The following is a 25,137-nucleotide window of genomic DNA, read 5'->3' as shown; positions in this document are numbered from 1 at the left end:
GCGGCATATCATGCCAACTAACAATGTCACGGTTTAGTAAACTTGTAAATGTGACTATGACTATTGACGCGATATATTGGTATTGTTTTCCACATTGAGCTGGTTTTAGATGATTTTCTTCCCCCCCATTTGTCTGTCAGGTGTGTTGTGCATTTCACAGCCTTTTTTGGCTAAGACAGTCAGTTCTTGATAAGAGCTTGGTTGATGACCAGTAATGAATTTTAAGGGGAGATAATCTTGTAGTCCTAGACCTGAGACCTGGTGTATTTTCTTCCCAATATCTCCCCCTTTCTCTTCAATGCAATGATTCTTGCCAGGGTACAGTTCTATGAGCAGCTTTCTGATGCCTCGCCCAAGTGACTAAAATCTTCATGTGTGAATCTAGACAAAGTGGCAGCAGGTTATCCTACTACAGTGGCATCACAACCAAGCTCGATCCTGTCCTCAACCCACCATCCACACACATGCAACTTTAAACAGGAGTCACTGATTAGCGAGCAGGAGAGGACCCTGGATGATTTTCCTTTTCCTAGCTCAGGAGCACTGAGACCGCAATTGACCGGTTTTAATATTAAAGTATAATTAATTGCAAAGTACCTAATGCTTCAATGAGATTTGAAAAGGACAATAGCGGGAAAATGTCCAATCTATTTGGAAAATGTTATTTTACGTATTTAACTTTAAAATAGGCAGACAAAGATTAGTGATTGTACCCAATCATTTTCTGTTGAATTGTCATATATCCTTGTGTCTATTAATATGATCTTTGTTGATTCTTTAGCTGGAAGAAGAGGTCATGAGTTTGGAGAAAAAGCAAAAAACAACCGAAGATGAGCTTGACAAATACTCTGAATCCTTGCGAGAAGCTCAAGGAAAGCTGGAACTAACAGAGAAGAAAGCAACTGATGTGAGTTACTTTGATAATACTGTACCTTTTAAATTAACCCCTCTGCCACAGAATCAATTAACAGTTGGGTAGGCCCATCACCACATATAAATGTTATTACCCAATTATACTACAGCACTGCCTCCAAAGGCACAGAACATTACCTTGTAAGGTAGTATCACTCCCTGTCTCTGAAAGAACAATCCTGGTAGCAACAAAATGTGGCTGTCACCATCAGCTGCTGAGACTGCTATTTTGTTCTTGGTCACTGGGGCCACCATTTTGTTCAGGTGGGCTGAATTCATGCTTTTTGAGAAACTCTCCATGTTTTCTGTTGTACTCTTAATCCGCTCACTAGTATAAACAGGTCAAATTCAGAACACATTATATTGCAAAATTACTTCTACTGGAAACTACACCTAGACCATTGAGAATTTTAATTAATTTCCATTAACTTCTTCCTGCTCTCCCATATAAATGGAAGATTATTAATAGAAAGAAGTAAAAACAGGTGATTATTATTAGTGACTGAATTGTGAAGCAGCAAATTCCTTGCATTGCAGTATCAGTACCTACCACCTGCCATGTGTTTAATTAGGTTTAAGCCACTAGAGGGCACTGCCAGCTAAGTCCAGGCTGACCGGTTTAGCAGTCTCACATTACCACGGACGCTTCCTACTGTTTGAACCATGGAGATAATAGAAATACAGTTGGACAAGAGAGTGGAACATAGTTGCTGGCCCTCCAACACACTATTCCATGCAATAGCAGGAAACAGATTTTGTGGCTGTAATTGACCCTGCAGTGAGTATTCTGATCTGCAGGATATGCTGATCTCAGCAACCTGGACTAGGAAGAGGGAAATCATCCATGTTTCCAGCTCCTGATCACTTTTCAGAGACTCCTGCTATTACACATCTATTTGGATGTCGGGTGAGGATAAGATTGGGCTCGGCTCCCCTCACTGTTGGATCACGTGGCACCCAACAGTGTCAGGACGAAGAGCCAGTTCCTTCAGGAGAGAAGGGTGAAAACTGGCAAAGAGAAAGGAGAATAAAAGTTCCATAAAATTTTAAATGGTACAAGTGTAGTTTCTGTTCACGATTATTCAGCATAAAGGGGATATTTGCTGTAAGTAATGCATCAGATTGATTAGCCTATTTCCACCTCCGTAACATCGCCCGTCTCCGCCCTTGCCTCAGCTCATCCACTGCTGAAACCCTCATCCATGGCTTTGTTATCTCTAGACTTGACTATTCCAACGCACTCCTAGCTGGCCTCCCACATTCCACCCTACGTAAACTTGAGGTCATCCAAAACTCGGTTGCCCGTGTCCTAACTCGCACCAAGTCCCACACACCCATCACCCCTGAGCTCGCTGACCTACATTGGCTCCCAGTTAAGCAATGCCTCAATTTCAAAATTCTCATCCTTGTTTTCAAATCCCTCCATGGCCTCGCCCCTCCCTATCTCTGTAATCTCCTTCAGCCCTACAACCACCCGAGATATCGGCGCTCCTCCAATTCTGCCCTCTTGAGCATCCCTGATTATAATTGCTCAACCATTGGTGGCCGTGCCTTCTGTTGCCATGAAAACTAGAGATGAAGGGGATATGTCACACCCCATTGTTGTTCACTAACATCTAATAACTCCCTTCAGCACCAGGCTGAACACAGGAAGAACTAGGAACCAATGTCAACATGTTGTCATTGAAGATACAGGATAATATACAAATTCATTGCAGGGTACCAAATATAAAGAAATAAAACATCTAGCTTTAGTTGTTAAAGGAGGTGTAAATGAGCTAATATGGTTCAGAAAGTCTCGAGTTTGACTCCCTACCTGTGCTGAGTTAGCTGATCTCAGGCAGGGAGGTTGTGTGTCTGATGCAATTGATTTCAGTGCCCCTGAGCCATAGAGGGGACAGTCATTGAGGGTTCCAGTGACACGTGTCAATGTTGGGTGAAGACAGTAATAAAAAAGCAAAATACTACAGTTGCTGGAAATCTGAAATAAAAACAGAAAATGCTGGAAATACTCAGCAGGTCAGGCAGCATCTGTGGAGAGAGAAACAGAGTTGACGTTTCAGATCGATGACCCTTCGTCAGAACTGGAAAAAGTTAGAGATGTGACAGATTCTAAGCAAGTACAGGGGCAGGGAAAGGGAGGAGGGGAGGAAAGAACAAAAGAGAAGGTGAATGGCAGGAGTGATTAAATGACGAAAGGGATGATGGGAGAAGGCAAAGGAGGATGGTAACGGGACAATTAAAGAAACAAAAGATGAGTCTAGAGGAGGTGTAAATGGCAACAGAAGAATCATCATCAACAGCTGCTGTCCGAAAAAATGGGGGTAGAGGTTATGGTCTGAAATTGTTGAACTCGATGTTGAGTCCAGAAGGCTGCAAAGTGCCTAATTGAAAGATGAGGTGCTCCTCGAGCTGCCGTTGAGCTTCTTTAGAACAGTGTAGGAGGCCAAGGACAGAGAGGTCAGCGTGGATTGGGGTGGCGAATTAAAATGACAGGCGACCGGAAGCTCGGGGTCACACTTACGGACTGAACGGAGATGTTCCGCAAAGCAATCGCCCAATCTGCATTTGGTCGCCCCAATGTACAGGAGACCGCATCGTGAGCAGTGAATACAGTATACTAAATTAATAGAAGTACAAGTATTCCTGTTTCACCTGGAAGGCATGTTTGGGGCCCAGGACGCTGGGAAAGGAGGAGGTAAAAGGGCAGGTGTTGCATCTCCTGTGCTTACACAGGAAGGTGCTGTGGGAAGGGGAGGGGGTGTTGGGGGTGATTGAGGAGTGGACCAGGGTGTCACGGAGGGAATGGTCCCTTCAGAATTCTGGAAGGGGAAGGGACGGGAAGATGTGTTTGGTCGTGGCATCACACTAGAGATGGCGGAGATGGCGGAAATGGCGGAGGATGATCTGTTGAATGTGGAGGATGGTGGAGTGGTAGGTGAGGACAAGGGGAACCCTATCGTGGTTCTTGAAGGGAGGGAAAGGGGTGAGAGCAGAAGTGCAGGAAATAGGACCCCGAGCTTCCTGTCGCCTGGCATTTTAATTCTCTGCCCCACTCCCACTCTGACCTCTCTGTCCTTGGCCTCCTACACTGTTCCAATGAAACTCAACGTAGGCTCGAGGAACAGCACCTGATCTTTCGATGAGGCACTTTACAGCCTTCTGGCCTCAACACTGAGTTCAACAATTTCAGACTATAATCACTGCCCCCATTTTTTCAGATGGCAGCTGTTGGTAATGCTTCTGCTGTTGCCATTTACACCTCCTCTAGACCCATCTTTTCTTTACTTGTCCCATTACCATCCCCCTTTTTGTCATTTAATCTCTCCTGCCTTCCACCCTGTCACAGACCATCCTTTTTATTCTTTCCTCTCTGTCCTCCTTTCCCTACTTCTGTACTTGCTTAAAACCTGTTACATTTCTAACTTTTTCCAGTTCTGATGAAAGGCCATTGACCTGAAACGTTAACTCTGTTTCTCTCTCTACAGATGCTGCCTGACCTGCTGAGTATTTCCAGCATTTTCTGTTTTTATTTTGGGTGAAGACAGGATTGATTTAGCTTTGGTGCCCCATGTTCAAATAGCCTGCCACCACTCTAGGCTCACACATGAAGTATGGCCATTTGGGTGAGGTACCAGATTACTGCCTACAGAACTGTACTGAGAAGCAGTTAATAGAGATGGGAGAAAGAAAGCAGAAGAAAAAAAATGGGAGCAAAATGTTGCAATTATTGCTGGCTGTTGGGCAGGGCACACTAAGCATGATAAGTGCTCTTAATTTTATTTTAATGAAGATAAATGTGAATATTTTTTCAATGACAAGCTTCAATTTTTTTTAAAACACAGGTGCTTATCGGTGAAGCTATTTGTGTCTGTATGACCCTTTGCCAGTGATGGTGTCCAGCACAGTAACTGATGCAGGGGCATTAATATTATAATCCTTCGCAATGTACGCACTGGAGGATTACACCATCCAGTAACTGTGTATTTCAGAAATATTTTAAACTGCACTTTTGTAAGTTATTAATTATATCTCATATATTTTATAAAAAAGAGCAGTCAAGGATGAGAAAAGGCCATTTGGCACATCAAAGCTTGTAACTCTAGTACCCAAACTCTTCCATGATAGCGTTATCCAGTTGCATTGTCAATGTTCCTAATGTTTTGCCTCTATTACCTTGTCTGTCAGGTTATTCCAAATATTCAGCATCTTTTGAGTAAAGAAATTCTTTTCAAATTATTTATATTATTACTTATAATATATTAAAGATGTTATGTCTGCACACACATCCTGTCCTTTGTAAATACCTATGTTCACCATTATAATGAAATCTGCGTTGGTAAATTTGTCATGGTATAATTCACCCTCCTGCCAATTGTGGTGCCTCATCAACTCAGTTTTAATCTTCCGGTTCCTCAGCCTGTACTGCAGAGAGAATCCAACCAACTCTACTTTTCTGTTTTCCAAATTCCAGTATGTTTTACTATTTAACTTTGAGTAATAATACAAAATCAAATAAAAAACAAAATAAGGACAGAATGTAGGATGTTAAAATGGTAATGGAATTACTTCTGCATGTATTGGTCCATTTATCCCCTGCCCTCTAAAACTATTTCAACTGAAGACTACACTTGGTTTTGATTCCCTATGTGCAACAGATAGAATTACATAGAAGGTACAGCACAGAAACCGGTCATTCGGCCCAACTGGTCCATGTTTATGCTCCACATGAGCCTCCTCCCACTGCTCTTGATCTAATCCTATCAGCATAACCTTCTACACCACAGGAGATCGACTAGTATCCTATTAAAAATCTTAGGTCCGCATGCATTTCCTGTCTAAAAGAAGCTTAATTCCTGCTGTTGCTCTTTTTTGTCATATAACTGTGCCAACATTTTTTAGCATAATAAATTAATGTGTTAACATTTATAATGTAATCAAACTCATCACCCTGCAATTGCAAAATCTGACCACTGGGTGACTTCCTCCCACAAATTTCTCAAAATGCTTTCTGAAAAATTTTCAGCTGAAAATTTTTGATTCACCAATTTTTCTAAAAATTCTAATACAAAAAATATATATTTCACAATAACTTAATGACATTTATCCATTGAAATGTCTTTTGTGTCATTTAGTGCCTTCATTAAAATTGTCACGTGAAGGCCTCAGTCTGAATTTGGATTGTGCAGTCTGATCATGTGCAGTGAACTTAATTTTCCAGTACCGTTCAGTCAGCTGCACTGATGGAATAGTTTTCCTTTGTGTGTGTGTATGTGTGTGTGTATGTGTGAGAGAAAGATAATAATAAGAAAAATCTTAGTGAACTGATTACACATCTGTTATAGCTTTTGTGTTCTATAAACTTTAGGGAGAGAGGTGCTTTCTGACATCACCCCTGAATGGCCTAGCTCTAGTTTTAAGGTTATGCCCCCTTGTTCTGTACTCCCCCACCAGAGGAAAAAGTCTCTATCTACGCTATCAAATCTTTTAATCATCTTAAGCACTTCAATTAGATCACCCCTTAATCTTCTATATTGAAGCCTAGTCTACGCAACCTGCCCTCATAATTTAACTCTTTTAGCCCCGGTATCATTCTGTTGAATCTGCGCTGCACCCCCTCCAAGGCAAATGCATGCTTCCTGATGTGCGATGCCCAGAACTGGATGCAGTACTCCGGATGGGGTCTAACCAGAACTCTGTACAGCTGTAGAGGTAGCATTGGAAGTGGAGGGATGGTAGGAAGGGGAGGAGGCAGTGGGAACGATTGTAACAAAGGGGTGGAGGGAAACATGAGCGATTGGGAAGGGATGGGAAGCCAGCTGCTGGGGGGCTACCTTTCCCCACAACCCTCACCCCAAGTGCGCGACAGCCTGCAGCTGTTCGTGATTCCTTTTCGACCACACCACCCGACACCAACCACCACCTCCCACCTGGAAAAAAAAGCAAAAAAAGCAAAGAGAGTAACAGAAGATGACTGAAATATAAGCAAAAAGTCGCGTTAAGGAGAGAGTAAGAGAGAGACAGAAACAGCAACATGAAGCCAGCAGACACAGTTGAGAGAGCCAATATTCTCTGACTTACTGTGTGCAACATGATGGGAGATTCACTAATATGTTTTAAATTTATTTTTCACTAAATTACATTTGCGTCCTCTGATCCTACATTCCTGGTTTACTTTGATGTAATATCTGGGGTTTACCTTAGTTATACTATTTAATATGTTATATGAATGACTTCATTCATGAAGAAAAATAAGTAATCAGCCACAGTAGGTAAATGTACCAGCGGTGTGGAACGTAGCCTGTACTGAACAGGAGGGTTCTTACTACTCTTTATATCACAAACATGTCCAGATTAGTCTGTGCACTGCTCTGATGTCATCGTTCTGCCTTCATTCACTTTTTCTCAGCAGTAAATCCTGATTTTAAATGAACAGACTCATTCTGTGCACTCAGCCACCATATGTCATTACTCTTTGGGGCAGATTTTCCTGTTCCTGCACCTGGGCTTATTGGATTACCTGAACACAGCACAGAGAAAATCTGCGGTAGGTGGAATGCCCGTGTGGAAGGGAGCCTGTATGATTTTCCGCCATTAATTTAATGGATAGAAAATCCCTCTGTGTGCTTCACCCAGGTGATCCAATACACCCAGGAGCAAGAATATGAACAGGAAAATCTGTCCTAGTATATCAAACTGCCATTTTAAGCAAATCTACAGAAACTCTCCCGAGACCAGCCTCGGACTCTGTCCAAGTGAGACAATGATTGGAAGTGTTAACATCTAGAAAACATTCAAATTGGTGTGGTAATAACTAGCTGCTTTTATTTCCATACCCTCCAGAATATTCCACTAAAGAATAACAAAACAATTAAGAGAAGTGTAATGACTACAATGTGCTTAGTCCCAATATGGGGCCATCTAGTGTTCAGTTAACAGTATGCAAGTACCATTAATATAAGGAAGCATTTGGGCTTTGCTCCATTTCTCTTCAAGAAGATAGGTTTCTATACACTGACTGATTTTCAGGATGCATATCCCAATCTAATCTTGTTTATAGCAAACAGGACACTGTCTCTGTTCCCTGCGCTTTAAACACTGTTCAAGAATGTGGACTGATAATGGGGCAGAAGGAGACCACTGTTTCTAGAAGTAACCAATCCCTCTTGCACAGGAGAAAATGTTTATGGCTGGGAATTTTCTGGGAGCTGCTCCTGCTCTGCCACTCTGACTGCCTCAGAAACACTGTTTATGCGCAAAACTGGGTTTCCACCGCACTTCCGACAAAGTTACAGCGGCGGAGCAGGAGCTGCTCCAAGGAAATTCCCGGCCTATGACTTTGTTGTGACTGAGAGATTTTCCAGGTGAAGAGGGAGTGAGATTTTATGCTATCTCCAATATTAAATGTGTGTTAGTTTAGTCAGCCTTTTGTTCCAGAGTGGATGAATTGTGAAACAATCAGCTCCGATGATTACACATTCCTTTTTTGTTGGTTTTCTCTCCCCCTCTCCTAAAGGCACTGACTCATGCTGAGCTACGGATGTCCACTCACCCAAGTGGCCATTCTTCAGTCTAGACAGAGGATGGTAGCAGCTGTGGAGGGTATAACAGCCTAGCCTGATCTTGTCCTCACTCAACATCCACATTCGTGAAATGGTCATTAGACAGCAATCAGGAATGGAAACGTTGACTGATTTGTTTCTGCCTCTCCCCAGTGTAGAAGCATTGATGTAGTCTTTTTTTTTATACAGGTTACAGCATCCTCCGGAAAGAGTGCAGCAATAGGGCTACAAAAGTAACATTATTGGAGATGGGAGGGGTGGGGGGGAATTGAATTTGGGGAAGGGCCCATTATGCCTTATGTCAAATCCCCTCCCCTGTTTTCTGCCCATCGGTAATTACGTCACCAGTCAGAGCGGGCACAAAATATGACCAGTCAGAAATGAGTGAGCATAATATGATAGCGTGCGAAAGAGGGAAATATGCCATTTATTCCCTAGATCGCTAGCTGGAAGGGACGTCTGTGAATTCAGTGTAACTGAAGGCCTCATGGGGGAATTTAAATTTTAAAAGGCTGGTTTCCTGAAAGAAATTGTTGCTAAATCCCTCCCCCCAACTTGAGGCAGCTATTCCATTGATGCCAGCCATCAATGTGTAAATGGCTCTCACTCTGGGATATGGATGGGGTCAAGGGCATATTCATGGAGTTCTGCCCTGAAAGGCTTCCCCTGGAATGTCTAGCCTAGTCTTTCCACAGAATACAGAATTAGATATTTAAACCTTCCACATCTCATGCTATTACCGGCAATCAAGCGTCACTTGCATTTCTTATTAGTAATCATGACATTTCATATCTGCATATAGTTTGGAAACTGCAGTTAAACACTGAATCTGCATTGTACAATTACTTTTTTCAAGCCTTATTTGTGAGGCCTACATTGCACAATGTGTTTTTTTTTCATTAATTCATGGGATGTGGGTGTCGCAGGCAAGGCCAGCATTTATCGCCCATCCCTAATTGTCCTTGAGAATGCAGTGGTGAGCCACTTTCTTGAACCGCTGCAGTCCGTGTGGTGAAGGTACTCCCACATTGCTGTTAGGTAGGGAGTTCCAGGATTTTGACCCATCGACGATGAAGGAATGACGTTATACTTCTAAGTCAGGATGGTGTGTGACTTGGAGGGGAACTTGGAGGTGATGGTGTTCCCATGCGCTTGCTGCTCTTGTCCTTCTAGGTGGTAGAGGTCACAGGTTTGGGAGGTGCTGCCGAAGAAGCCTCGGCAAGTTGCTGCAGTGCATCTTGTAGATGGTACACACTGCAGCCACGGTACCCCGGTGGTGGAGGGAGTGAATGTTTAAGGTGGTAGATGAGGTGCCAATCAAGCGGGCTGCTTTGTCCTGGATGATGTCGAGCTTCTTGAGTGTTGTTGGAGCTGCACTGATCCAGGCAAGTGGTTTGACTATGCTTCCTATAATCACGTCCTGATGAATGCAAATCCTGCAGGCGGGGTGGGGGAGCAGTTAAAATGGAATGGAGGACTTACCCAATCCTTTCCCACTCCGATCTGACCGAATGCAAATTTAAATTGCAAAGCGGCAAGGGCACCTGTCCCAAACCAGCAGGACCCCTTTTAAATATGCAGATCGGGCACCAATGACGTTATCGTGGCCCGATCTTCTATTTTAACCTGAGAACTGAGCGAGAGAGCAGTAATGGCTTCCTTGCCAGACCTAACCTGCTGGTAGAATCATAGAAGCATAGAAATTTACAGCACAGAAGGAGGCCATTCAGCTATCCAGCCTAATCCCACTTTCCAGCTCTTGGTCCGTAGCCCTGCAGGTTACAGCATTTCAAGTGCACGTCCAAGTACTTTTTAAATGTGATCAGAGTTTCTGCCTCTACCATCCTTTCAGGCAATGAGTTCCAGACTCCCACCACCCTCTGGGTGAAAAAAGTTCTCCTTAACTCCCCTCTAATCCTTCTACCAATTACTTTAAATCTATGCCCCCTGGTTATTGATCTTTCTGCCAAGGGAAATAGATCCTTCCTGTCCACTCTATCTAGGCCCCTCATAATTTTAAACACCTCAATTATGTCACACCCTCAGCCTCCTCTGCTCCAAAGAAAACAATTTCAGCCTATCCAATTTCTCCTCATAGCTAAAATTCTCCAGTCCTGGCAACATCCTCGTAAATCTCCACTGTACCCTCTCTAGTGCAATCACATCTTTCCTGTAATGTGATGACCAGAACTGTACGCAGTTCTCTAGCTGTGGCCTAACTAGTGTTTTATACAGTTCGAGCATAACCTCCCTGCTGGTAACAGGAGTTGGTGCCAGAAAAGACCTAGCAAGGTGAGTTAACGTATAGATAGTCACAATTGTGGGGGAAGTGCATGTACCATGAAATATTTATCCGTAGGAGAAAAAAAAACTCTAACAAAAATTTGTAAATCCCACCTCGGGAACAAAATCTGGAAACAGAAAGGTTGCGAAATTCGGCGCCTTAGCACCTGCATTTATGGCTGGTTTGGGCAAAAAAATGGCAGCCGCCTCGCTTCTGCAGTCTTCTGGTGCGATCCGCGGCGGACGCCATTTTGAGCAGGTTGGTAGCGCAGCCATTGCCTGCGTGCGGTGGAAGAATGCAAATGAGGCAGATCGTGGAACGCACACCCTGCTATTTGAACGTCATCACTCCACTGTACGGCCTCGCATAAGCACGCATAAGGGGCATACGCAACTTTGAGGTAAGTTGCTTTTTGCTTTTGGACTGGTTCCTGTACAGTTTATTTGAGTAGTGGCTTGGTGTAAGACATTTAAAAAGTTATTAAAGTGTGCAGGGAGTGCTGTTGAATGTTTGCAAGGCATTGGGTCTTAATGGAAGGCCCCTGAGAACACCACTTGCTCCCAGTCCTGGGGCTCTAGTTGCAGTCCCCCTTGGGCTGCATCATGACATGGAGATGGAGCAGAGGTAGCAAAGGGGATAAGCTGCTTGCAGAGGAAGGATGAGGAGGGCTCTCAGCAGGAAGCCTTACCCACCTAGGGTCTTCAGGGAGCAGTGTGTTCGTCGGCTCCGTTTCACCAAGGAGGTGGTCACAGAACTCTGCCACCTCCTGCAACCAGACCTGGAGCCTCAGAGCAGGGCGAGGACGGCAAAGACGGCGAGGACAGCGCTGCCAGTGGCCCGCAAGGTGACCGTGGCCCTCAATTGCTTTGCCAGCGGATCCTTCCAGGCTGGAACAGGTGACATAGCTAACATCTCACAAGTCGCCATCCATTGCTACATCCAGGAGGACACAGAGGCTCTGTACGCTAGGAGAGGGGGTTTCATTGTCTTCTCTTTAAACAGAAATAAGCAGGAGGACCATGCACGTGGCTTAGCCAGGATAGCAGACTTCCACATGGTGCAGGGCGCCATCGATGCACCATCGATTGCACACATGTGGCTGTGCAGGCGCAGCTTCTAACTGCTGAGATGTACCGCAACCGCAAAGGTTTCCACTCGCTGAATGTGCAGTTGGTGTGCGACCATGCTCAGCACGTCATGATGGTGAATGCCCAGTAACCTGGCAGCAGTCATGTTGCATTTATTCTGCGCAAGTCTGCTTTTCCCTCAGTCTTTGAGCCACCAAGACAAACCAGAGGGTGGCTACTGGGTGACAAGGGCTATCCCTTGAACACCTGGCTCATTACTCCGCTCCACAACCCAACCGCACATGACCAGCATGCCTACACGAGAGCCGTGCTGCCACACAAAACATCATACAGCAGACCATTGGGGTGCTGAAGCAATGGTTCCACTGCCTGGACCACTCTAGAGGAGCCCTACAGTACTCCCCGGAGTGTGTGTCCCAATTCGTAGTGGTGGTCTGCTGTATCCTCCATAAACTGCCCTTGCCACTAGGGATATGGCTGCCAGCTCAGGAGCAGCAGGAAGAGGAGGAAGTGGAAGAGGAGGAAGCAGAAGCAGAAGGAAGGAGACAACCCAGACAGTCCCTTTCTGGCTGGGATATCGGGGATCAAATTATCCGCCTTTGGTCCCAGTGAACACAAACCCAATTCCTCATTCAGCATTAATCCCACACTTTATCTTCCCTCTGTTACTGACCATCGCAGCGTCCTCTTGGCCACAATACTGAAATAAAAGCCACCACAAAGCAAACATTCCAATCCAACTTTATACATCTAGCCATCCAATATTACATCAAAAAGTCAACTAATCATTCTTGTACATTCCCTTAGTGCCTGTCTTCAGTGTGCCTTTGCCTGTCCTAGTGCTTCTACGAAGTGTTACCCCAGTGGCTTGGCTGGTGGAAGGCTGCTGAATTTCAGTGGGGGAGATTGCAGTTGGCCTTGCACGATGACCTCCAGCAGCTCTGGGCCTAAAAAGCCCAGCTATGGACTGCACCACCTTGGCATAGGCAGCAGCAGTCTGGGCTGTCTGGTTGACAGGCAACAGCAAGAGCATTGGTGGAGTGGAACTAGTGGGAGGACGAATGCTGTCATCCTGAGTGAAGACAGCAGGTTCTTGCTCCACAGATCCACTGCCACTCCCCCGGGGCAGCGTCTCAGCAATCCTAGTAATCTGCTGGAGTACACCCTGCAAGCCCCTATAAACACTGGTAAACCCAGCCATGATGGCTGCAGTCTATGCTTGCGTGGCAGCAGGCTGACCTTGCATGACTTCAGTCTGAGCTTCCATTGCGGCACTCAGACATTGGGCAGCTTCTGCTTGTGCTGCAATGGAAGCAGAGACTTCAGCCATCAGATGCGGCATGATGGGTCCACAAGTTCATTAGTGGATCTGCCCACCCCTTCCTTGCTGGAAAGGATGGGCTCCAAGCTCTGCCCAAAAGCCCTGTGCAAGGTTGGAGCTGGACTCCTCCATGCTCCTTGACATTGCATTCAGGCTTTCTGGCAGGCCTGTCAATGCATTTTTTTGTGCATAACCATCAGCGTTCTTCTGTAGGCCGCCCCATCGAAGTCTTCATCTGAGTCCTGTACATTAGAACTCGTGTGCGACCTCGCCCTCCAGGGAATTGGCAGCAGCCCACACATGCCCGGTGTCTTACCATGTGCAGATCCCGCATCCAACCTATCCTCTAAAGTGCATGGAGTGTCAGTATCTGAGCTGGGAGTGTGAAATCGAGAGATGGTGCTTCTTCCTCTACTACTACTGCTACTGCTACGGCTGGCTGGGCAGGCTGGATTTCTTGTGTATCTGAAATGAGAAAGGCACAAGGGTAGGGTTGTGGTGAGGGTAGAGTGAGAAAGCAAGAGATGCATGCTTACAGATGTGCAGCTTGTAAATCAGAAGAAATTGTGGGATGTGAGAAGGAGGATAATGTGTGAGGATACCGGCATCTTGTATTCTTTCCGCCTCGCCGCTGGCCACGGGCTCAGCCATGCCCCTGCCAAGAATGGCAAGCACCGTCTCCTCCAAGGGTGTCATGCAGGCGAGCCTGTCACCCACCAGTTTAGTTCTGTTGGCACCAGCTTTTCCTGCAAGAGAAAGGAAAGTGTGTCACCGAGTGTGGTGTAATGTGTTTGGGTGATGTATCTGTCATGGTTGAATAATTAACAGAGTGTGCAAGCTGTGGCTTGTGGGTGTGAGGCTTTCAGCAGTGGTAAGTGTATGTGAGTGAGGTGAAGCTATGAATGTGAGGTGTGAGTCATGTTTAGTAGACATTGTTGGTAGGTGAGTGTTTGGGGGTCCTGCATTGAGCAGTGTCTGAGGCTAGTGGTGCAGTTGGTAGGAGACAGCTTTTGAAGAAGCATTCACTGACCTGACCACTCGTCTGAGGTCATTAAACTTCTTTCAGCACTGGAACCACGTCCTTGGCGCGACACTGCTGGCAGTGACCATCTCGAGGATCCCACATCCTTCTTACAGTGTTTCTGAGCAAGGTTTGAGGGGAACACACAGTGACTATGGGACTACACCCAAATGCCTTTTGGAGGGGAGAAAACTGACTGAAAAATGAGGAGGTTAAAAACTTGGGACCTTTCAGCTAGCATGAGGCAGTTCCATACAGGGTGGTGCTCTTACTAACAGAGCATCGGGGGGCCCCTCCAACCTTTGTAAACAAAGATTAAGACATCTTCACATGGCAGCACCAAAAGGAAAGTAGGGTAAGGGGGAGGGGAGGAAGGAACCGGGTTTAGGGTGAGAGGGCTTCTCCCCAACTGCCCTTGGGTGTAGCGAGTGGGGGTGGAGGGGGGAGTAGATAGAGGATTAAGGGTGAGGTGTATGACAGCTGAGCGAGTGGGAGGGGAGGATATAGGGGTTGAGCAGATAAGTCAAAGGGGAAGAGGTAGAGGTAGTAATGGAAGTGGAGGGGTGGTCGGAAGGGGAGGAGGTTGTTGGGCATAATTGTAGCAAAGGTCAGATTGGCTGAAACCATCATCCTTTCAGAAAGAGGAGGAAGATATGAGGAACCCCTTTAAAAATGTCCTGGCTTTATAAGGGTTAACCATTTCTTTGCATAGTGTAATCAAATTCTACATTTTGTTTCAGTTCCTCTTTTACTTTTTTAGCCTGATGTAGGGGTTAACGCTGAGGTCAAGAATTACTCAGAGAAGATGGTTATTGCCTTTTTAAGCAAAGTAGGGAGCAGATCTAACTTCACATTACGGAATACTAGGCAGCGTGCTTTGCCTGAGTAAACTGCAGCATACTTTCCATACTTTTCCTTTTATGGTAAAATGATGTCAAGCAGCAACAAGGAGTGCTCCACGCCCCAACCTCTGTATGGAGTGAATCATGATTTTATACTTTTAAAGCTATACTGCCTACTAGAAATGAAGTCAGTGTAAACAAATCCAGGCATGCCAATGGTATTAACAAACCCAGGAACATGGTCAGCATTAACAAACACAGGCAGACTGACAGTGTTAGAAAACCCAGGCACACTGACAGTGTTAGAAAACCCACCATTATCTAATACACTCTTGCCACACATATATTTATATGCAACTAGTATGAACACAGTCTTTGGTTAATTAAAAACTGATGTTACACTAACCTGTTTGCTTATTAAAAGGTTATGCAACAGTAATTTGATATATAAAGGATCACTACATAAGGAAATCCTACCTTATACTGCCCCTATCTTCATTCCCTCAACCACAGGGGTGCAAACTTGCACATATCTGATGCACAACTGGCTTAGCCATTCACTGTCAGACCTGGTTGGACCGCAACAAGCACTACCAGGCCTCACTCTCCTCTGTCAGAACTGTTCACTACTCTAAGATCATCCTAGATAATCCCCGGCATCCTTTCTGCACTATTATCAGTCCTTTAAACCCATCACTCCTGTATCCTCCACCCTCAACTCTTAAGCTCCCCTCACTTGTTGTTATCGAATTCTTGGTTACCAAGATAGAGACTATCCATTCAGCTGCCTCTGCTGCTCCCCTCCACCCCCCCCTTCCAGGCCCACCGAGTCAAACTTCACCCAGCTCCCCACTCCCCGCCCCCCGCTACACACACACCTGAGCCCTGAATGTCTCTCTCTCCCATCTAACCCATGCCTTCTCCAAGTTCATACTGCTCCCTGACCCTATTCTCACTAAATGGATGACCACCCAACTTCCCTTTCTTGCCAGTATGCTAGCTGGCATTGTAAATGGTGCCCTCTGAGCTCCACAAAGAACATTTGGGCTGCTGCCACTCCGGACATCCCCCTTCTACCTGTGAAATGGCCCCAACCATTGCTGCTGCTCACCTGACTGCCAGCCTGGCGATACCTGGGACGCTCTATTTTTGCAGGTCCATAGCTGCCTCTGGACGCCCATTTTGGGCAGGCAGCTGGACGGCGGGTAATTAATGAGGCCTGGCCATTAAAATGGACTGGGACTCACACTGCTGTTCCCAGGTGGGCAGCCCGCATGTCGTAGAGGCTTCCCACCATGGAGTTAAAATTCCCCTTAAGTCTCTGCTATGTATAGACTAGGCCAACAATTCCTGACATGGCTCGGGGAGGGCAGAACTTTTGTCCACCCAAAACATGGTCCATGATGTCAGAGGAAATAGTGTCACGATGTGAGCGATGCTGGCAAGGCTCCATTTATTGCCCATCCCTCGTTGTCCTGAGAAGGTGATGGTGGACCTTCTCCTCAAACTGCTGGAGTCCTTGTGGTGATGGTACTCCCACAATGGTGTTATGTAGGGAATTCTAGGATATTTTTCCCAACAATAATGAAGGAACGGTGGGGGGGGGAGGATTTCAGCTTGACCTCCTTACTGCCTAGCAACCTGGGATGAAATTGGCATACAGGTCGCTGAAGTGAGGTCCATGTGGGGTTCTAGCCTGTACAACCCTACAAACACTGGCAGCGAAAGTAATTCAGTACAAAGTTTAAACACTTAGCTGGTGGCTTTTCCTGCCCTCTTCACGGCGAGCAGCCAAGCTGCACCCATAAGTGGTGTAGGGGCCCGTCTAAAATATGTAAAGTGGATGAGCCCGCTCTGGCCGGATACACCAGATTTATGATTTTGTGAAACAGAAAAACCCTTAAGTGTCCAAAATTGCTTGCATGGGTATATATACAGTAACATGTACAAACAGATGAGTATCATCAGACATACAGCAGGCACTTAATGTCAGACTGTCAGATCTCAGTTAACTCACAGCTATATTCACAGAATCTACTGTAACTAAAGCAAGCAAGTAAGTAAAAGAAGTTTTATTAGAAGAATTAATATACCCCATCAACTGAAGTCAACAGCAACCCCAAAGCACAACTTACTACAAAACCTCCCACTCCATTTTTTTTGAGACTGTGAAATATCTATTTTTCCCAAGTTCCATATAAGGAATGCACTTATTGTGGTCCAAAGGGTGTCTGGGTGACCTTTTCCCAGGCTCCTTCCTGACCATGAGGTTTTGACCTTGACCCATTGATAGTTATCTCTCTCATTTTTATTTCCCCTGTGGGATCTAAGCAGTGTCCATGCTACCCAACCTCCATTTTATCATAGATTTAAACTTCCACTTTAACTCATTCTGGCTGTCACAAAATACCTAGAAAGAATTTCCAATCCAATCTGACCACCTGAGCTACTTTAAAAAAAAAAAACATTATTCATTTTTGTTTTCTTCACCTTTTTTTCCTTCCTATCCCCTCCTCTTGTGAAGGGCTGACAACTTGTGGGGTACTGTTCCAAAGGTGCCTGGCACCATTTGCCCAAACAGCCAAAATAGGGCATCACAGCCAATCCTGATCCTGTCTTCACCCACTATTTACCCATTAAACCACTGGGGATTTTCCAATATAGCATTAACAAACTGAGGGTGGATATTCCTGTGATGAAGATTGGCAGCTAAAAGATCCCAATTCCATTGGAATATCCTGAGGGAGGGTGGAGTGCTGCAGCTTTTTTATGTGGCCCTATCTGCCCCTGGGACTCCCATAAATCTTCAGCAATCTATCTCCCCCACACTTCCCTTTTCTGACTTTTGAAACTGAGTACTGGGCATTCACTGGGGGAGGGGCACATGGAAGATTAAATTCAACTCAGAAAAGTGTGAGGTGATACATTTTGGTAGGAATAATGAGGAGAGACAAAGTAAGCTAAATGGTACAGTTTTAAAGGGGGTGTAAGAAGAGAGAGACTTGGAGGTTTTTGTGCACAAATCTTTGAAGGTGGCAGGACAGGTTAACAAAGCAGTTAATAAAGCATCTGGGATCCTGGGCTTTATTATATATTCAAGAGGGAGTTAGATATATTTCCGCTGGGTGGGCTCAACAAGGTCAATCAAGTTAAAATCGCGTGGATTGGCCACATCTCGATGGAGGCGGGACTACAACCCCGAAAGTTGTAGTCCCGCCTCCAACCCGACTTCTAAATGAAAATCCAGCCCATAGCGTACAAAAGCCAGGAAGCTATGCTAATCCTATATAAAACACTAGTTCGGCCCCTCTCTGGAGAATTGTGTCCAATTTTGGGCACCACACTTTAGGAAGGACGTGAAGGCTTTGGAGATGGTACGGAAGAGATTGGTACGAATGGTTCCAGGGATGAGGTTTCACAGTTACGTGGATAGACTGGAGAAGCTGAGTTTGTTCTCCTGTAAAGCAGAGAAGGCTAAGAGGAGATTTGATAGAGGTGTTTAAAATCATGAAGGATTTAGATAGAGTAAATAAATATAACCTGTTTCCAATGGCTGAAGGATCGATAACCAGAGGGCACAGATTTAAGGTGATTGGCAAGAGAACCAGGGGTGACATGAGGAAAAAGCTTTTTACACAACGAGTGGTTCAGATTGGGAACACACTGCCTTATAGGGTGATGGAAATAGATTCAATAGTAGCCTTTAAAAGGGAATTGGATAAATACTTGAAGAATGAATTGCTTGGATATGGGGAAAGAGCGGGGGAGTGGGACTAACTGGATTGCTCTTCGACAGAGCCAGCACAGACTCTGGGCCGAATGGCCTCCTTCTGTGCTGCACTATTCTATTAGTCTAAGTATTACAGAAAAGTGTAACAGGAAATTGTAAGAGTAATTGTGTGTTACAGTTACAGGAAGTGCCTGCTATGCACAAGACTTTTAATATATAGAACAGATAGAACCATATATGGCAGAAGTTCTCTAATGTGCTGATCTTATTAACACTCAGGCAGAGTCCATAGCACTGGTGGCAATAGACAAAGAACTGCACAAAAATAACATAATTCGTACTAGATAGCACTTTGGTGTATCTGGAAAAATCTGGGCTGTTATGGTGTTTTTTTAATGTTTTGGCAGTGTAATTACCAAACTATGCCAGGAATAATCTTTTAAGATACATATACAAATTTGAAAAGTGCTGGTTAGAAAGAGTATGGCCTGGAGGAAATGAAAATGGTGGTGACACAATCTGTGATGTTCAATAATCTGTAGCATAAACCATTTTCTCTCTAGTTCCATATTTTTGACTGTGTATCTAATTTATGGAGATTAAATCTGTCAAATTCAACAACAGCTTGCATTTCTGTAGTGCCTTTAATGTAGAAATGCCCCATGGCACTCCACAGAGGCAAAAACAGTAGCAGCAAAATTAGGGAGATGAAAGAAGACATGGCCAAAAGGGTAAGTTTTGAGGAGGCTTCTGAACTTGGGGAGAGAGAAGAGTCAAGATAAATTAATTGAGTTAGAAAGCTCCAAAGTGTATGGCCAGGAGAGCTGAAAGCGCTGCCATTAATGTGGAACTGAGAAGGGAAGGGCTGCAAAGGAAACCAATGAAGGAGAGTCAATGAAGATCGATAAGGACAGGATTTACTATAAGATAGGATGCAGGTGGCAGAGTTTTGGATGAGTTGAAGTTTGTGTTGGATGGAGCATGGAAGACAGCTGAGGATAGTATTGGAGAAATCAAGCCTGAGTTGTTGAAGGTGTCAATGAGATTTCAGTGGCGGTAGCGATGAGCTAAGGGCAGATACGCACCATTTTGTAGAAGTAGAAATCGGCAGTCTTGGTGATGGATAGGATATGGGTTTTGAAACTCAGCTCAGGGTGTAGCAGGGTGCTGAGATTATGCATCATTGGGGGGTGGGGGTGGCGGACTCAGCCTGATTAGGCAGCCAGGGTGGAGATGAAGTTGAGGTCTAGGGTGGAGTGGTTTTGGCTGCACCTGAAGAAGAAGCCCAACCCTGCTCCCACCTGCTTGCCTAGTGGAGTACAAACTAACCCCTTCCTCCATTCCTGTCTGCCCCATATCAATTTCAACCGCTTTCCCTCCACCTGCTTAATGTCCACTTCAAATCACTTCCTGTCCAGTGAAATCCTTTCTCTGCCTGTTTCTACCTCTTTTCTTGCTCTTACTCTGATAGGGAGATGAGTATCCTGACATCTTGAGCAACAGTGAAAGACAAGGAACTGCTTCACAGCAGTCCCCGTCTCTTATTAAAAGTAGGCATCATTGGAAGTAGCAGTTATGAGGAAGGGAAAGGCAGTAGTGGCTATTAATTTAGTTACAATGACTAACTTTTGTGTAGGTTTTAATCTCAATAAGGAATATTACTACAAGTACTGAAGCAATAACCTAAACTATCATTAAACTCAGTGAGTCATCATCTATAAACATGAATCATTTCCTCATATGGTGTGTGCCAGACTTCCATTTACTGATATGTTTCCCAGCACAGAGTATCAAAGAGTGACATATAGCTCCCTGTCTTGACAATCTCTCCAGTGCACAAGCTGTTCATTCTATTATCATTCCTGCACATAACATTCTTTGAAGCACAATGAACACTTTATAAGAGCATTTAACCTGTACCCTCACCTGCCCTGTCTAATGTCAGTTAAGATCGTATCCATTTTGTCCCATTTGATCACAGCATTTGTTGATAGGCTATTCAATGAGAGACACACACACACACACACACTTTCTAGCAAGGCCCCTGGATACTAGTCTGGATTGGGAAGCCTCCCAAACCCAAAGGCACTGGATACCTTCAGGAGATAAAATTAGCATGGGGAGTAGGAGGGTGGAACTTCTCTGCTCGTGCTACTTGACATGAAAGTCTGTAGAACCAGACTCAGTAACGTCGTTAATGGGTTCAGAAGGGTGTATTGTGAAGTATCTCCAAGCTGCTAGATACGCAGCTCACGCAGAAGCAAGGATGCAGTTCCACAATGTGGCTGAATGAAACACGGTCTCACGATAAATAACCAGCCATAGATGAGAATCTCAGGCTCTCACCCTTTCCACCTTGACCCAGTTAAGCTGGTCTGGAATTTCCATTCTTTTCAATGGCATACTGCAAATGTCAGTACTGTTGAATCCTGATTAATACCCAATGACTTGGCCAACAGACTGTACGATTGAATTAGTGGAAGCTGCTTACAAAAAGGGAACCAATTTATACCTCAGCCCATTTAATCAGTTCACAGCTGCCAAATCTGCACTAATGTCAGGGGAAGATTTCCCCTATGCACTATGAATAGTGAGATATTAAATCTATTTATCTTATCTATCTTCTATATCTATATTATATATATAAAGCGGTCGATCTGTCTGTCTGTCCTTCCGTCTGTCTGTCTGTCCGGCTATACACTCTAAAATTATAGAGCGTACCTACACGTGCGTTACATCAAAAGAAAGCTTACGATTCCAGAACGGTCATAAGCGTATTTACGTTTCGGCGACACAAAAATTGCGCCCACGGTATCCAAAAAACGTTCAAAATTCCGCTCATTATCCGCTCATTAGCATAGAGTGACATCAAGGTCGACCAATTGTATGGTCGAGCGACCCGACGGTCGACCAATCGCTGCATGGCGGGGGCGGGTTCGTCGCGCGTGCGGGCGGGCCCTCCTAGAGTCGAGTGACAGGACGATTGACCAATCCTACGCTTCGGTGACATGACGGTCGACCAATCGTGTGTGGGCGGGCCTTATCGTTCTGAAATGAGGTGAGTGGCCGCCATCTTGATTCCAAACTGTTCATTTCTTTTTCCCACTTTCTGCGTGTTTCTTTTCAAATCTACATTTCCAGCAAAAAAAAAGTTGCTTTTAAAACACAAATTGTTTTTTAAAAAAGTTAATTAATTTGTAAATCTTTTCTCTAACCTCTATAATTTTCCTACCTTTCACCGTTTTTCCAGGCCCGGGTCCTAGGCTTCTCCAACTGCCAGCAGCGCAACTCCAGTCCCAGGGTCCCGGCCTAGACAGGGACCAACACTTTCAGAGGGGAGAGGGTGTGCTGCCTCAGCTCCATTCTCGCGGTCGGTAGGTGGGGAGGCTTCATAAGCAACTGGGGTAGGTCGCAAGCCCCGAATAATAATCTAAAGATCCTGTGTTTGCAGCTGAGGGAATTTCTTCTGCTGACAGCCCCAGGTTAACGGCAGCCATCTTTGTCAAGGAGGGCAAAAAGTTTCAGTGCGACGCCATTTTGATTCAGTGTGTAACAGAGTGCATGTGTGGCCATCTTAGTACAGGAACATAGAGTGGGTGGGGCTTCAGTGCTCCCAATCGGGTCCTGGTGACCGGGACAGACAATCGACTGTGTGGGTGGGGCCTAATCTTTCCAACTGAAAAGCAAGCGGCGGCCATTGTTTGTGATACAACACACTGACAGGTGAGGACCCCTTTTTTAATAAAAAGATTGGTGAGGTTGTAAAGTGTATGATATAGAAAGATTTACCAAAAATGTTTTATAAGTACTTTAAGTTTCATGTTTCAAGGGATTAAAAGGTAGGCTGGGCCATGTCAGTGCAGGGGCCCGAGGCTGAGGCCTAGGCTTCTCCAACGGCCAGCAGCGCAACTCCAGTCCCAGGCTTCCGGCCCAGACAGGGACCAACTCTGGCAGAGGGGAGAGGGTCTGCTGGCTCCCCCCCTCCCTTCCCCCCCTTCCCCCACACCCCCTTCCCCCCAACCCCCCCACACCCCCCACCCCCCTTCCCCCAACTCCCTTCCCCACCCACACACACCCACCCCCCCTTCCCCCCCACACCCCCATGCCCCCTTCCCCCCCACACCCACCACCCTCCCCTTCCCTCCCCCACACCCCCCCTTCGCCCCCCCACCTTCCCTTCCCCTTCCCCCACCCACTTCCCCTTCCCCCTTCCCCTTCCCCCCCTTTCCCCCCCACTTCCCGTACCCCTTCCCTTCCCCCCCACCTCCCCTTCCCCTTCACCTCCCCCCCTTCCCCTTCCCCCCCTTCCCCCCCTTCCCCCACCCCTCCTTCCCCTTCACCCACCCCCTTCCCCTTCACCCCCCCTTCCCCCACCCCTTCCCCTTCCCCCACCCCTTCCCTCACCCCTTCCCCTACTTCCCCCACCCCTTCCCCTAACCCCCTACCCCTACCCCCCATTTCCCCTACCCCCCCTTCCCCTACCCCCCTTCCCCTACCCCCCCTTCCCCTACCCCCCTTCCCCTACCCCCTTCCCTCCCACCACCCTTCCCTTCCCCCCACCCCTTCCTTCCCTTCCCCCCACCCCCCCATCCCCCCCCTTTCTCACCCACCCCTTTCTCCCCACCCCCCTTTCTCCCCCACCCCCCCCACCCACCCCTTTCTCCCCCACCCCCACCCACCCACCCCTTTCTCCCCAACCCCCCCACCCACTCCTTTCTCCCCCACCCACTGCTTTCTCCCACCCCACCCACCCACCCCACCCCTTTCTCCCCCACCCGTCCCACCCTTCTCCCCCACCCACCCCACCCACCCCTTTCTCCCCCATCCACCCCACCCACCCCTTTCTCTCCCATCCCTTGCTCCCCCATCCCTTGCTCCCCCACCCCTTGCTCCCCCACCCCTTGCTCCCCCACCCCTTGCTCCCCCACCCCTTTCCCCTTTCTTTCCTTCCCTCTCTGTCTCTCTCTCTCCCTCCCTCTGTCTCGCTCTCCCTCTCTCTCCCATTCCCTCTCTCCCTCCTTTGCTCTCTGTCTCTCTCTCCTTCCCTCTCTCTCTCCTTCCCTCTCGCACTCCTTCCCTCTCGCTCTCTTTCCTTCCCTCTCTCCTTCCCTCTTTCTCTTCTCCCCCGTCTCTCTCTTCCCCCTGTCTCTCTTCCCCCCGTCGCTCTCTCTCTTCCCCCCTGTCGCTCACTCTCTTCCCCCCGTCGCTCTCTCTCTTCCCCCATCGCTCTCTCTCTTCCCCCGTCGCTCTCTCTCTTCCCCCCGTCGCTCTCTCTCTTCCCCCCGTCGCTCTCTCTCTTCCCCCCGTCGCTCTCTCTCTTCCCCCCGTCGCTCTCTCTCTTCCCCCCGTCGCTCTCTCTCTTCCCCTCCATCGCGCTCTCTCTTCCCCCCAGTCGCGCTCTCTCTTCCCCCCAGTCGCGCTCTCTCTTCCCCCCAGTCGCGCTCTCTCTTCCCCCCAGTCGCGCTCTCTTCCCCCCAGTCGCGCTCTCTCTTCCCCCCAGTCGCTCTCTCTCCCCCCCGTCGCACCCTCTCTTCCCCCCCAGTTGCTCTCTCTCTTCCCCCCCAGTCGCTCTCTCTCTTCCCCCCCAGTCGCTCTCTCTCTTCCCCCCCAGTCGCTCTCTCTCTTCCCCCCCCAGTCGCTCTCTCTCTTCCCCCCCAGTCGCTCTCTCTCTTCCCCCCCCCAGTCGCTCTCTCTCTCTCTTCCAACAACAACATGCCCTCGAAAAAGGCTTGGCACCGCCGGGCACTCCAGCTAGTATATCTATATATATAAAAGGATACTTCTGTCTGTCTGTCATTCCGTCTGTCTGTATTGAATAAACTCGAAAGTTATGGAGCGTACCTACACGTGTGTTACATCGAAAGAAAGCTTACGATTCCAGAACCGTCATAAGCATATTTACTTTTCGGTCGGACTAAAATTGTTCGCCGCGTTATGCAAAAAACCTTCAAAATTAAACTCATTATCTGCTAATTAGCATTGATTGACTGACGTCAAGGTCGACCAATCCTGTGCCGTCACGATTGACCAATCCTACAGTTCAGTCGCCTGATGGTTGGCCAATCGCTGCGTCTGTGGGCGGGACTAATCGTTTTCATCTCAGGGATCTGGCAGCCATTGCCTCAAGCTAACAACCCCATTTACTTCCAGCTCAAAATCTGCTAATCCAGCTTCGAAAAAGTTAGTATCTCTTTTAAAAATAACATAACATTTACCAAAAACGTTTTATAAGTACTTTCACTTTCATCTTTGAAGCTATTAAAAAGGTAGAAATGTTGCCCGGCAGCAGATTCACACAGGGACAGACAGACAGGCCTCAAAGCCTGGGACTCGATTTAAAATGTTGCCCGGCAGCAGATTCACACAGGGACAGACAG

General features: G+C 46.6%; 1 protein-coding gene across 4 annotated transcripts in view; it reads left to right on the top strand.

The window, feature by feature from the left end:
- Positions 1-25,137, top strand: part of LOC147123479 (uncharacterized) — a 119,493-nt gene that overhangs the window by 856 nt on the left and 93,500 nt on the right. For all 4 annotated transcript variants that reach the window (XM_085973584.1, XM_085973577.1, XM_085973601.1 and 1 more), the window contains exon 2: positions 782-907. In XM_085973584.1, coding sequence (XP_085829710.1) covers positions 782-907 — 126 coding nt within the window. The remainder of the gene's footprint in view (positions 1-781; positions 908-25,137) is intronic.

This window comes from Somniosus microcephalus, chromosome 2 (assembly GCF_052327205.1).
Source record: "Somniosus microcephalus isolate GS21.2 chromosome 2, FLI_Smic_1.0, whole genome shotgun sequence".
Taxonomy (NCBI): domain Eukaryota; kingdom Metazoa; phylum Chordata; class Chondrichthyes; order Squaliformes; family Somniosidae; genus Somniosus; species Somniosus microcephalus.
This window is presented reverse-complemented; position numbering and strand designations above follow the sequence as displayed.